General features: G+C 35.4%; 2 protein-coding genes across 5 annotated transcripts; one reads left to right on the forward strand and one right to left on the reverse strand.

The window, feature by feature from the left end:
- The first annotated feature begins 2,366 nt into the window (after nucleotides 1–2,366).
- LOC111483280 (NAC domain-containing protein 7-like) lies at nucleotides 2,367–4,232 on the forward strand. 2 transcript variants are annotated; one of them, XM_023129453.1, is made up of 4 exons: nucleotides 2,367–2,612; nucleotides 3,017–3,191; nucleotides 3,291–3,541; nucleotides 3,609–4,232. In XM_023129453.1, the coding sequence occupies exons 2-4, from the start codon at nucleotides 3,032–3,034 to the stop codon at nucleotides 4,101–4,103; spliced, it is 906 nt and encodes a 301-aa protein (XP_022985221.1). In that variant the 5' UTR covers nucleotides 2,367–2,612; nucleotides 3,017–3,031; the 3' UTR covers nucleotides 4,104–4,232. The 2 variants fall into 2 exon arrangements, with proteins under 2 accessions (XP_022985221.1, XP_022985211.1); XM_023129443.1 differs by having other exon boundaries at nucleotides 3,270–3,541; nucleotides 3,609–4,230.
- Nucleotides 4,233–6,688: 2,456 nt separating this feature from the next.
- On the reverse strand, nucleotides 6,689–11,045 carry LOC111466421 (trehalose-phosphate phosphatase A-like). Of its 3 annotated transcripts, XM_023111179.1 has the most exons (13): nucleotides 10,899–11,045; nucleotides 9,690–9,829; nucleotides 8,966–9,334; nucleotides 8,729–8,869; nucleotides 8,567–8,638; nucleotides 8,379–8,471; nucleotides 8,219–8,272; nucleotides 8,034–8,135; nucleotides 7,863–7,940; nucleotides 7,677–7,746; nucleotides 7,521–7,591; nucleotides 7,338–7,433; nucleotides 6,689–7,140 (listed from the first exon to the last, which is right to left on the reverse strand). In XM_023111179.1, the coding sequence occupies exons 3-13, from the start codon at nucleotides 9,257–9,259 to the stop codon at nucleotides 7,078–7,080; spliced, it is 1,134 nt and encodes a 377-aa protein (XP_022966947.1). In that variant the 5' UTR covers nucleotides 9,260–9,334; nucleotides 9,690–9,829; nucleotides 10,899–11,045; the 3' UTR covers nucleotides 6,689–7,077. The 3 variants fall into 3 exon arrangements, with proteins under 3 accessions (XP_022966947.1, XP_022966874.1, XP_022967031.1); XM_023111106.1 differs by lacking the exon at nucleotides 9,690–9,829 and having other exon boundaries at nucleotides 10,899–11,044; XM_023111263.1 differs by lacking the exons at nucleotides 9,690–9,829; nucleotides 10,899–11,045 and adding an exon at nucleotides 9,467–9,662.
- Nucleotides 11,046–12,709: the final 1,664 nt, after the last annotated feature.

A 12,709-nucleotide genomic window follows, 5' to 3' on the forward strand; every position in this document is an offset into this window, starting at 1 on the left:
ATAATCGCAATTATAATTGGTATTATGATTTTGAAGGCCACCCATAAACCAAAATGTAATCATTAATCCTTCTATTTATGTCATTATTTTAACAAAAGGTAACAAATCTCATTTCATTCTAACTTAGGATTAACTTAATCAAATTCATTAATTACTTCTAAAGTAGACATTTTTTATTTTATCTATAAATTTTAATTTAATTTATGATGTCTACCCATATATTTGATCTCACAAACTTTTTAAAATATAATATATTATTATATGGTATGATTTTTTAATTTACATTTTAGAGCATAATCTATAAATATAATATGATTTTCTTTAAAAATAAAAATGTCCTATCACCGTATATTATACTCTTGGTTTGAGTATTCTACACTCAAAATGCATACTTTCCTATATTTATACTCCAACCATTTTCATTTTTTTCAAAATACTCCTATCACGTCATTTTTCTATGTTTATGTATCGTAAAATAATTTAATATTGAAGATCTTCGGTATTTAAAAATAATTACCTAATTAACCTTTAATGTTCATAAAATTATCTTTTTTAATTAACATCAAGGTTAAAAATAACCCATGATTTTACATGGTTAAAAATAATTACCTAGTTGCGAGATTTTATAATGTCATCAGATCTTGGTATAAATAATTAACTCATTATTGCTTATTTCAATCCATTTGTAAATAGTTTATTATAATATATATAATTTTTTTTGTTTAGTATTTAAAAAATTAGGTAAAAGCGTATCAAATAGTTTCTCACATAAATGAAAATATTATTAGAATATAGTTTTATTTTGGTTGTTAAATTAATTTAATGAAAATTGTATAAGAAAAATGATGATGTTGGTCGGAAAACATGTGATGTCATGGTGGGTCCTAAGGGTATTATTGGTAGCCATTCAGAAGATGCCACCTGGCACCTACACAGAAAAATGCCGCCCGAAATGTCGGGCACGGAAAGTCATGATGCTTATAGCGCTCATTATTTGTACGGTGGGACCGCTCTCATTGGATCGCTACCCCACGCTACCCAAGAGTCCGTTTTGTACTTTCATCTTTATTTACCATACATTTTCTTTATTATTTGTTCATTAACATTCAAATCAATTTTTTTCTTCTCAATAAATATTTTCTAACTAAAAGATAAAAATAAAATTATTGATCGAAAAATGCATACTCGACTAACACAACTAAAGTAAGATCTAAAACTTCGTGTTCGGTTTCAGTTCTTATACACACGGTTTCATTTACACTACTTTCATGACATCAAAACCACTCGGTGAACATCGTTTTCATGCACCCTATGACTCATTACAACATTCATCACTTTTATGTCGTTTTAACATTTCTTGACTTTATGAGCATACAAACGTGTAAGGGTTTATTAGATTATTAACATAATGCGGCATAGAAAATATTTCTTGAGTGAGAATATCAACTTGTGATATGAATGCATGAGTACATTCATTCACATCCCGTCACATTGTTTATGAATCGAGAGAGAAATACTTAGCATCAAAGAGTGAGACGAGGAAGAAAGAAGATGGTGACGGCGGAGAGGCTGGAAGAAGAAGAAGATAGCGGTGACCTTTCGTCCAATATTCTAGCGAATTTCTACTGCAATAATAATTTTGAAACGAGTTCATCCTCTAATACCCCATTAAATAAACTTGATAGCAGCAGAGAACAGCAATGGCAATGAAGCCACTGATCTCTCCCTCACCACCGCCATCATCATCACACCATTTCAGCTTCATTGCAGCTTAGACTCCAACAACAAAATGGTAGGGACTACGAAAATCAACATTCCGGCCCACCCATCCACATCCACAGAGATCTACCTCAAAAAAGATAGCACATGCCTGATTTATCAAGCAAAAATGTTCGAGTTTTAACTAGGGTTACACATGGATTGGGTTTGATAAATTTTTTAAACCAAGGGTCAATGATCAGAATGATTCTAACCGAGTTTACAACCGAACCCAACTCTCTATTTTCTAGTTAGAGGCCGCTATTTAAAAAATCCTATTTATCTAACTAAAATGTTTTAATTCGAACCAAACTGAATTTTCGTTCCTCCAAGAATTCAACACTAACCCAATCAAAAAAAAGAAAATCTAACTCAACTCAATTCTTACTGTGTAGGGTTGAGTCATCCAAATTGTTCAGGTCATCGAATTGTATGAATACCTCTTCGTTTTTTTCTCAAACTCGAACGTTAATTTCGTGGATAAACTAAACAACTTTGTGGGTGGAAGGGAGGTGGCTGTTCCATTACGTCACAGCCAAAGAAAAGAAGGTGGCTTTATAAAGAAAGGACATTGGCTTTGTGCCATGAACTTCTCTCTCTCTCACAGTTGGGTCTCTTTCAGCTCTCTTCTCAAAACCAAACCCTTCTTCAATCACTCTCTATATAACCCTAATTCTTCTCAGACATATCTGCTCCGACAACCCCAGCTCCCACCTGAGTTCAACTCCTCCCCACAACATAACTGTCTGTCTTTTCTTCTTGTTCTTAACAAATTCTGTCCCTCATTGCAGAAACCAAAGCTAGGGTTATCTTCTTCTTCCTCCTCTGCAACAAAGATTCAAACTTTTCTCCTTGTGAGTTCTCTTTTCAATCTCTTATGAACTGGGTTACCTTTAAATCACTTTTCCTCTTCTGGGTATCATTTATTTTCAACAAATTTTCTCAAAATCCATGTGATTTGACTTTTTTGTGCCACAAAAAAGTCAATCAAAGTTGAATTTTTTTCTTGTTTCTTATTGCATCTGTTCTAAATGTATCTTAGAGAAGATTCTTAGAAAGATTTTGAATGATTGATTGGGAGACAACAAAAATCAAGACCCTAATTTATTTATTTATTTTATCTTTTTTTTAAGCAATAAGATGAGTTTCCATGATTACCATTTACTTTAATGATATCACTGGATATGACTGAAAAGATTGATTTTGATACACATTGATATGAATTTGATACCCATTAGGCAAAATTGATGATTTTCAGGGCTAACATCAAACAATGAACACATTCTTAGATGTTCCTCCTGGATTTAGATTCCATCCAACAGATGAAGAACTTGTGGATTATTATCTTAGAAAGAAGATTTCTTCAAGGAGGATTGATTTGGATGTGATTAAAGATGTAGATCTTTACAAGATTGAACCATGGGATCTCCAAGGTATTATCAATAAATGATTATATAAACATGACTATGTTGTTATATGAACTTCTAAACTTGATACTCAATATATAATAGAGATATGTAATCTGGGGGCAGAGGATCAAAATGAATGGTACTTTTTCAGCCACAAAGACAAGAAGTACCCCACAGGTACTCGAACCAATAGGGCAACAGCCGCTGGGTTTTGGAAAGCAACTGGCCGAGACAAGACCATTTACTCTAAGCATGACTTGATTGGCATGAGAAAGACCTTGGTGTATTACAAAGGTCGAGCTCCGAATGGCCAAAAGTCTGATTGGATCATGCATGAGTACCGACTCGAAACCGACGAAAACGGCGCTCCACAGGTGAGTTAATACAAATTTTTAAGGTTGAATCGATTGTATTGATATTAACATCCTTTGTTGTTTACAGCAAGAAGGATGGGTGGTGTGCAGGGTTTTCAAGAAGAGAATAGCCACGGTTAATCGGAGAATGAACGAGCACGAATCGCCGTGTTGGTACGACGAGCCCGTGGCGATTATGCCCGACCTCGACTCGCCAAGTTTCCCTCAACATCTTTCAAATTACTTCCCATGCAAAAAGGAGATGGATCTGACTAATTACCAACCCCAACAACATTTCCTTCACTTACCACTTTTAGAGAGCCAAAAATTGGTTCAATCAGCCTCCAACTACCAACCGTCACCGCCAAAACAGCAACTTTCCGACCAAAGTTTGTTGTTTCTGTTCGACGACAACAACAATAATAATGAACAAACAGCGGATCAGCTCACGGATTGGCGTGTGTTTGATAAGTATGTTGCTTCTCAGCTCAGTCAAGAGAATGCTTCCAAGCAAGAACTTATAGTCCCAGAAAATGCTCCAACATCCACTTCAAGTTCTTGTCAGATTGAGCTGTGGAAGTGAAATTACCTCTTTTTTTCTCTTGATTTTTATAATGCTTACTTCATATTATATATATAAATAATTAATAGAATGTTCTTAGCGTTCAAAAGGGTCAAATTTGAAGTCATTTTTATCAATATTTCTGTATATATATATATAATAAAGACTTATTGTTTTTGTTATACCATTCGTATAATATACAATATATACGTAACCTTTTGCGTCGGTTAATTTCATTTAGTTTATGACTTGCTTAACATATGTACTGTGAGATCCTACACCGGTTGGAGAAGAGAACGAATCATTCCTTATAAGGGTGTGGAAACCTCTCTCTAGTAGATGAGTTTTAAAATCGTGAGGCTGACAACTATATGTAATGAACAAAAACGGATAATATTTGCTAGCGGTGAATGGCATTAGAGCCAGTCATAAGGTGGTGTGTTAGCGAGCAAGAACACTGGGCTCTCAAGGGAGGTGAATTGTAAGATCTTACATTGGTTGGAGAGGGGAACGAAACATTCTTCATGAGAGCGTGGAAACCTCTCTCTAATAGATGTGTTTTAAAACTGATGATATGTAACAGGTGAAAACAGACAATATCTGCTAGTGGTGTACTTGAGTTGTTACATGTAGCCTTGACAAGATTGAGAGTTTGAATCCACCACCCCAAATGTTATCGAACTCAAAAAATCGAAATGAAAAATACGTTCTTTATTCCGTTCATTTACTATCTCGTCTATGTAATGATTTCAATGTCCTAAAATGAAATTAAAAATGTTGGAGCTCAACCTTTATACCATATAATAATTCAATAATTATAAAATAAAAGCTATAATAAAATAATTTCTATTAAATGAGTCTTGGTAAAAAAAAACAAATTTATTTTATAAAAAATGTTATTAATTATGGGCTTAGAAACCTCTCTTCCTTTGGGGTAGAAGGGAGCAAAAGTGGGAGATGGTAATAATAATAATAATAAACATTGATGAAGGCTTTGTAGTGAAGTTTAAAAGAACTTTGGGTTCCCTTAAAATTTAAGCAATTATGGTACGTAGAAATAGTGTTAATCTTATTGATCAAGCAATTGTGTACCTGTGGGAGGCCATTCAATATGCATCATATACACTACCAACCACGAAATCATAGGGTCGAAAAAGAAGAAAGCATGAATATATAGTCGTTCTAAGCATTAATACGACACGGGCTTATTAAGAATCGTATGATCGTGTAGGACAGAGAGGGTTTTCAATGATTGGCGACGTTTGTTAATCTAATATAGACAATATCACGTAGAAATATGAAGATACTTGGGGTCTTGACAAAACGAACACCCGACACAGAAACCGAACCGGTCAGGGCGAGAAGATGGGGAGAGAGGTTGGGCATGGAAGTGAAAGCAAGGAGGAAAAGGGAAGAAACAGGAGAAAAATGAACTCAACTGAGCATAAGGGTTGGCTATATAGCCAGCCCCATTGTGTGTGTGTCTTGCAAAGACAAAAAAAACACAGACATAATTATGTCAAATGATTGACACGAGGAATCCTAGGTGCACCCAAATTGACAAATAGCTTGTTGTTTTTGAAGCTAGGGTTTGACATTTTTACACACACAAGCTCAACTTGCAATTTGAAGAAGAAGAAGAAGAAGAAGAAGAAGAAGAAGAAGAAAGAACATGCAAATCTATTATCAAGAGATTTTGTTCATTAATGACAGAAAAAAGGTTGTTTGTGAGGCAAGCAAGACAAGATTATGGGACTTTGCTTACTAAAACATACGGACACCGAAACTTGTCCATGTGAATGTTATCATGTTATAAATCCTTGGTCAATCATGTTTACTTATTACTTCTTTTGAAAATTAACCCTAAAACTTCAAAATTTGTATCGTTCGTCGACTTAATATTAGATCGCACATCGATTGGAAAGGGAAATAAAATTTCCTTACAAGGGCGTGGGAACTTCTCCTTGGTAGTAAGGTTGAAAGCAATACGTAACAACGAGTCAAAGCGGACAATATTTATTAAAGATAGCCTCGAGCTATTACAAATGATAAAAGAGTCAGACACTAATAGAGAACACTGGCCCCCCAAAGAGGTGGATTGTTATATCTTGTGTCAATTAGAGAGGAAAATGAAGCATTTCTTTACGGGTGTAAAAACTTCTCCGTAGAGGTTGGTGACGATGGCCAAAAGAAACAATATTTACTAGCAATGGCTTGAGGCTAAATTATTGTCCAACTCATTTAATTTAAACATATACGTTCGAAACCCTAATTATCTTTCGATCATCCTATGTCATTGATTTCATAACATTATAGTAAAATATTCAATCATATGTATTGAGTGATGTGGTAGGTTGCTTCAAGAAATGGTAAGCGCTCTCTCAAATGAGCAAATGGATGTTTAAGAAAAGCATCATAACTCTAGTTTCCTATATTAAATTTTAAATGTTTTATACTTTGAAACTATACATCAACGTTTCTTATAACTTAGTTTGCACCACATTTGGTTATCGATAAATATGGATTGAAGCATATGCCCTCGACCAATAGGCCTAACGCAATAATCCTCCCACCGGACACGTTGCACTAAAAATAACATGTTGTAATAGCAAGAAGGAAACAAATGATTTGCATTGCTGACTTAAAAACATTATAATCTACAAAGTAAGGGTCTAAAAACAGATAAAAGAATAAAGATTCCTTTCTGTTCATCAGCTTCAACAAAAACAGTGGAAAAGTAAAGTAATTAATTAAATTGCACCAACTTTGACTTTACAAAAAGATGAAGAACAACACAATAATGATGAACACCTTTCAGCAGAGGAACAACAAACGGGCAACTCTCACAAATCCTGCCTCTTCTCTGTAATTCTCTGCTCCAAAAATAATACCCCCTCCCCTCCTCCTTCAACTTCTACTTCTACTTCAGCTTCAGCTTCCCCTCCTTCCTTCCTTTCCTATACTTATCTCTATATCATTGTTATATCAATTTGTGCTATTCATTCAATCCCTCTTCCAACGCCCTCCATGTTACCAATGACTTCAGAAATTCCATCACCTGCATTTTCCACATCACATCCTAACTCTAATCAGATTCAAACCACACCTCGAAGAAACGGGTCGAGTGCAGGAGATAATGGTACTAAAAGCATGACACGAGAACGTTAACGGTAATCGAAACTGGGTTCGTGATCCTGTTATAGAATCTCCCCAGTCTCGAGCGGAGTTCGGATCGAGTATATAAAGAGTCTGTACCTCAGATGGTTCTCTCAAAGAGTATGAGGCTGCACTGCTTTCCTTGGGCACTGAAGAGACTAATATGCCATAACCACAATTTCTTTCTTTCAGAACCTGTCATTCAAGTCGCTTCATTTCTTAAGATTGAGCTTCTCAGAGGAGAGATTAAGGGTGCTGAAATTAATGAGATGATTAACTTACCCTGAAGGCATCTTCGTCGGTTCGGTCATCTCCGACGTAGATTGGGAGCACGTCATCGCAGTTGCTAAGTCCTGGAGTACAGTTTGAAGAGGTTAAACAACATGTGCAAGAATGTTCTTAAACGGGAACCAGGGTTATGGACATTGTCTTTCTTACCAAGAGATTCAAGCAAGAACGTAACAGCTTTGCCCTTGTCCCAGCTAATCACAGGTCGTACTTCTAAAACCTATGAATTCAAAAAAGGACGATCAGAAACATACAAGCAAGATTGAAGGTTGTTCCTTGGAAAAATTAGTATCTAATGACAATTTGATTGAGCCTTCATTAATGATATTGAAGTACCTTACGACCGTGACTAACGCGCAGTCGAGGGTAGTTTTCCAAAAGGTCGTAAACACGATTTGCAAGAGCATTCCAGTCCTGGGGAGAAGAAAGCAATCAAATGAAATTTGTTCAATATTCATATTCTCCATTGACAATCTTCTACAATTCGATTGTCTGAGAGGGAGGTACCTTATCATCTACGTTCCTGTAATGAACAGACACACAGAACTTATTGTTTTCAACTTTTGCTCCAGCAATTCCCTTGGCGATTTCAATCAGGGATTCGTAAACCTGTCCAAACAAGAGAACTTTCTTCATTCAAATGCTCGAACACAATATGAATATATGTTAGTACGCCAAAAGTCGGTTCGTACCTCATCAATCAAAGGTAAAAATTCACTAGCAGGCTGGAACATAACTTCCTTGCCCTATGTAATGAAAGGAATGTATGTAAGAGCACTGTCAAAGTAACATCCAAAACGAGAAAGATTTAGACATCGGTCAATAAAACGACAACAACACCCATTTCGTTACCTGATCGTTAGTTGAGTGTTTATCAGAGACCATAATGTCCATTCCATGACTACCAGCATAGGAGAGTTCATTTAGTCCAATAAATTCATAAACCTGAACAAACAAAAACAAGGGAACTCGAAACTTACGACCACATCAACGAGTCAGATTCATTGGCAAATATTTGTGTAATATATGAAGCATCATACCTTGTCACGACTTCTTCCACTAATAATAGCAGTCGGGAAATGTTTTGCAGCCTCTTTTACAGCCACTCGCATCTAAGAGATTTGCAGAGAGGTTAGTCAAGGTTAGTAGCTAAGATGGAGTTATTCTAAGCAACTTATTTACAAGGAATTACAGATTCTTACAGCATCAGACATGAATGCACAATCAGGGTTGTCTACAATTGGAGAAAGAGTCCCATCATAGTCCAGAAACAATGCTATTCTTTTACCTTTTGCCTGAGTTACAATTTGGTCGAACGACGCAAGTGCCGATGGATACTTAACCTGAAAGTAACAAAGGGGCATATTGTACATAAACAACTCATCCAGGATCAATAAAACTTGTCCAACATCAGAACATGACAGTAAAAGAAACAGTACCATCCAACTGCAATAGAGAAGATCTGGATCAAACGATGGAAGCTCATTGACAACATCCTTCGCAATCCTATTAGGAGGAGGAGATGAAGATTTCATAGCATCTAGCCAGATGCTTGCTCGAACGTCATTGAGCACACCGGTCCTTTTCCTTGTGATTAGTAGCAAATTCGGAGCGAACCCAACTCCTGGAGCAGCTGAGTATGGCAACATATTCGAATGTACACCAAGTCTAGACTTGGTGATAGGCGCAGGGTCAGAGAGAATGGGAGAATTGTGGTTTGGTTTAAGATCCATTTGGTCAAGTTTTGGAGGTTGATTCAAAACCCAAGTGCACTTATGTCCTCTTTACAAACTGAGAGATGGAACCACCTGAAAAGTTGAGTTCATACAGTTAAGTGTAAAGCTTTGGGAAAATAAATATGATCTCATGATTTGTTGGAACAGAGTACTCTGCTTCTATAATATAACAGAGAAGAACAGTAAGATTTCAAGTGGCCGTACAAGTGCATAACACCAAATCAAACTCCATCATGAATAGGCATGCAAAGTTCTAGATATCTTAAAGCTTTACAAACTGGAGCTTCTGAGCCACAAAATTCGATCAAATAATCACAACATCTCAGAAGAAAACATCACTAAACCGACAAATTTAAACAGTGATAGCAAAGCAGATCTAAAACTGGAGAAAACAAGATAAAAGAAAAGAACCAGTTTCAATACTAACGTAGAACACTAAAAAGAGTGTGACAAAACAGGTTATGAAGAGGCAGAACTCATAGAAGAGCTTAAAAAGAGTATACAAAAGGCCACCACTGCCACACAGTAAAGAGGAAACACCACCATATGCAACCACGCATCATGGGCCTACATAGGAGCATGCGAAGAAATAAACAAATGGACAAACAAATGAAGATTCACTTTCCCGAAGGCCATAGAATCAGTAAAATACTAAAAACAAGATTTTTAGATGCTGTTTCAATGAATGGGCAATAAATGCAACCAACCATCAAGCAGAAACGTGGCTTTTACAGTTCATAATCTAAGAACCCAATTGAAAAAGGGGTGAAAATTCGAGCTCGATTATTATTATATCATATCAAATATCAAATATCAAATATCAAATGTGACGACAACAAGTAAATGTCCCATCAATTTAATATTAGAAACACAAAGGCAAACCAATCTGATTTTGCGGATGGGAAAAAAAAAGGGAACCAATCAATCATATTAGAGGAAACATCTTAGAAGAAAAGGACAAAAGAAAGAAACCCAGTAGGCCAGTACAGAAACAAACATAAGGGCTGTCATTCAACTGTATATGAAATGAACTCCTCGGGAAATTATGTAGAGATTCCAAATTGCATAAACCCCAAAGAGAAAAACCTATTTCAATTCCATAAACCCACCAAATTGCACAACGACAAGCAAAGCCAACTCCAGAATTCATTCACACACCTAAAATCCTCAAAGCCAAAGACGTAAAACAGACGCATCAATGAAAACCCATCAAATCCGCGAACATTTGGAAACCCAATGTCCGGTTAATATCAAATATTGCGTCGTCAAAAAGTTAAACCCCCGATGAACAGAAGATTTTTAAGAAACAAATGAAGAGTTCTAATGGGAAAATTGAAACGAAACCGAAATGCAGCAGCAACATCAATAACTAATCAAATGGAATTAACCGAATGAGGGAAGAAAAGTAATCGAGTGATTTTCAACTTTCAAAAAGCCATAGAAACATGGATTAAAGGGGAAAAGTGTTCAAAACACAGACGGAAAACCTAGCAATATAAACGTGAAAACCCCACCAAACGTTATGGTTTTGAGCGCCAAATTTTACGCCGGCGGGCATTAGAAACAGAAAACGACTGTAAATAAGAGAGAAATTCAAAGAAGGGAAATAAAGAGAGACAGGAGAAAGGGGAAGAACCTGAAAGAGGTTGAAAAGGATCGCGAAATGCAGGAAAAATCAAGAACGATAATGAAGCGAAAACAGGGAGGGAAAAATCTTGATGCCGAAGAAGCGAGGGAGAAGAGATTCAGGTAGCTTGTGGTTATTTATACACCTTCTGTTTCCGATGGTCTAAGCGTGGCTGTTGAATCCGGCAACAGCCTCTCTTAAATCAAACAAACTTCACGCGCTAAAATGGAGCGTGGTAATCACGCATCTTCGGGAGGATTTCTTCTTTACTTAATAAGTACATGTAAATAGAAATTATTGAACTTTTAAATTTTAAAAAATATTTTTTCTAAATATATTTTTTAAAAAAATTATATTTAATGAGTCGAAATATATAATTTAATATTTAACACATGTCAAGTGAAGGAATTTAGGTTGTTTCTACGTCTAAATTCTGTTTTTTTTTTTAAATAAAATAAAACAACGGAAAAAAACCAGAAAGTGGCGGAGTTTTTATTTGGTATTATTATTTAAAAGGAGGAGAAAAAAGGTCAAAAGTCATCGTGCGTGGGGCCCAGTGTAGGAGAGAGCGCTAAGATACAACAAATACGTGGCTTACAGCTATTGCGTACAAAGCGCGTGACGACGCTGACGGGGCCACGTTGTCGCTTCGTGGGGCCCTCCATGTCAGCGTTGGACGTGTGCGGACGTGTGGTCTCTTTCGGCTACAAGTGGCTAGTCGTCGGTGACGGCCACTGTTGGCTACGTGGCGCTGTGGGACTCGTCAGATCGATCTGTAATCGCAAGATTTTATGACATGGCACTGTGGGACCTTATGCGTTTATTTATTTATTTATTTTTTACTTAGATTCATGTTTTTTGTTTTTCTTTTTTCTTTTTTCTTTTTTCATTGGTTAAAAAAAAAACAATTAAACGTGTATTTTTCCAAATATTTTCTATCACCACCATTATATTTTAAATTTAAAATAAATGAAAATACAAATAAAAATAAATCAAAGTTTCCACTATTTCTCTCTAAAATCAGATAACCAAAGCCTTCTTGATAAGAGTATGAAAACATCTATCTAACATATCATTTTAAAATCACGAGGTTGACAGCGATACGTAACGAGCTAAAATTGACAATATTTGTTAACAAAGAGCTTGAATTGTTACAAATGATATTAGAGCTGGACGTCAAGTGGTGTGCCAAAGAGCTGTTACAAACAATTGTAGATCACTGTTACAAATAATATCAAAGCCAGATATCAGACAGTGTGCCAATGAGAACCCAATGATATTTTGTTGACACATTATAACTCTAACTAAAAAAAGTATGAAATAAATAAAAAAATTACCCGCAATAAATAAAAATATTTAGTTATTTAAAATCATAAAGTAAGTAATTGACATTAGAAGTGTGAACTAATGGAGAATATTGAGTTGGTAACTTTGACCAAGAACAATGCTATAGTTTTTTTAATTATTATTTTTTACTTTGAATATTATGTCCCTTCAGTCCATAAAAAAAAGAATTATTTACATTTTTTATTCTCTAAAAAAATTAATTGAAAATTATGACGTGTCACATTTTGCCAACTCAAATAAAATATATTTAATACGCATTTTAAAAAAAGCGTAATTGATTCTCCCAAGAAAGACTTGGGCAGTAAGTAAACTACCTTCTCCTTAGTCAAAAAGTTGATTTCCAGAAGGCAATACCTTGGAAACTTGCAACTATTTTTCTAATACTATTAATTAAATTAATATATTAGTAGAGAAATTAACATTATTTACTTTATAAAAATATGAAATTAATTAACTAAATAAATCTTTTAAAA

Source organism: Cucurbita maxima, unplaced genomic scaffold (assembly GCF_002738345.1).
Source record: "Cucurbita maxima cultivar Rimu unplaced genomic scaffold, Cmax_1.0 Cma_Scf00001, whole genome shotgun sequence".
Taxonomy (NCBI): domain Eukaryota; kingdom Viridiplantae; phylum Streptophyta; class Magnoliopsida; order Cucurbitales; family Cucurbitaceae; genus Cucurbita; species Cucurbita maxima.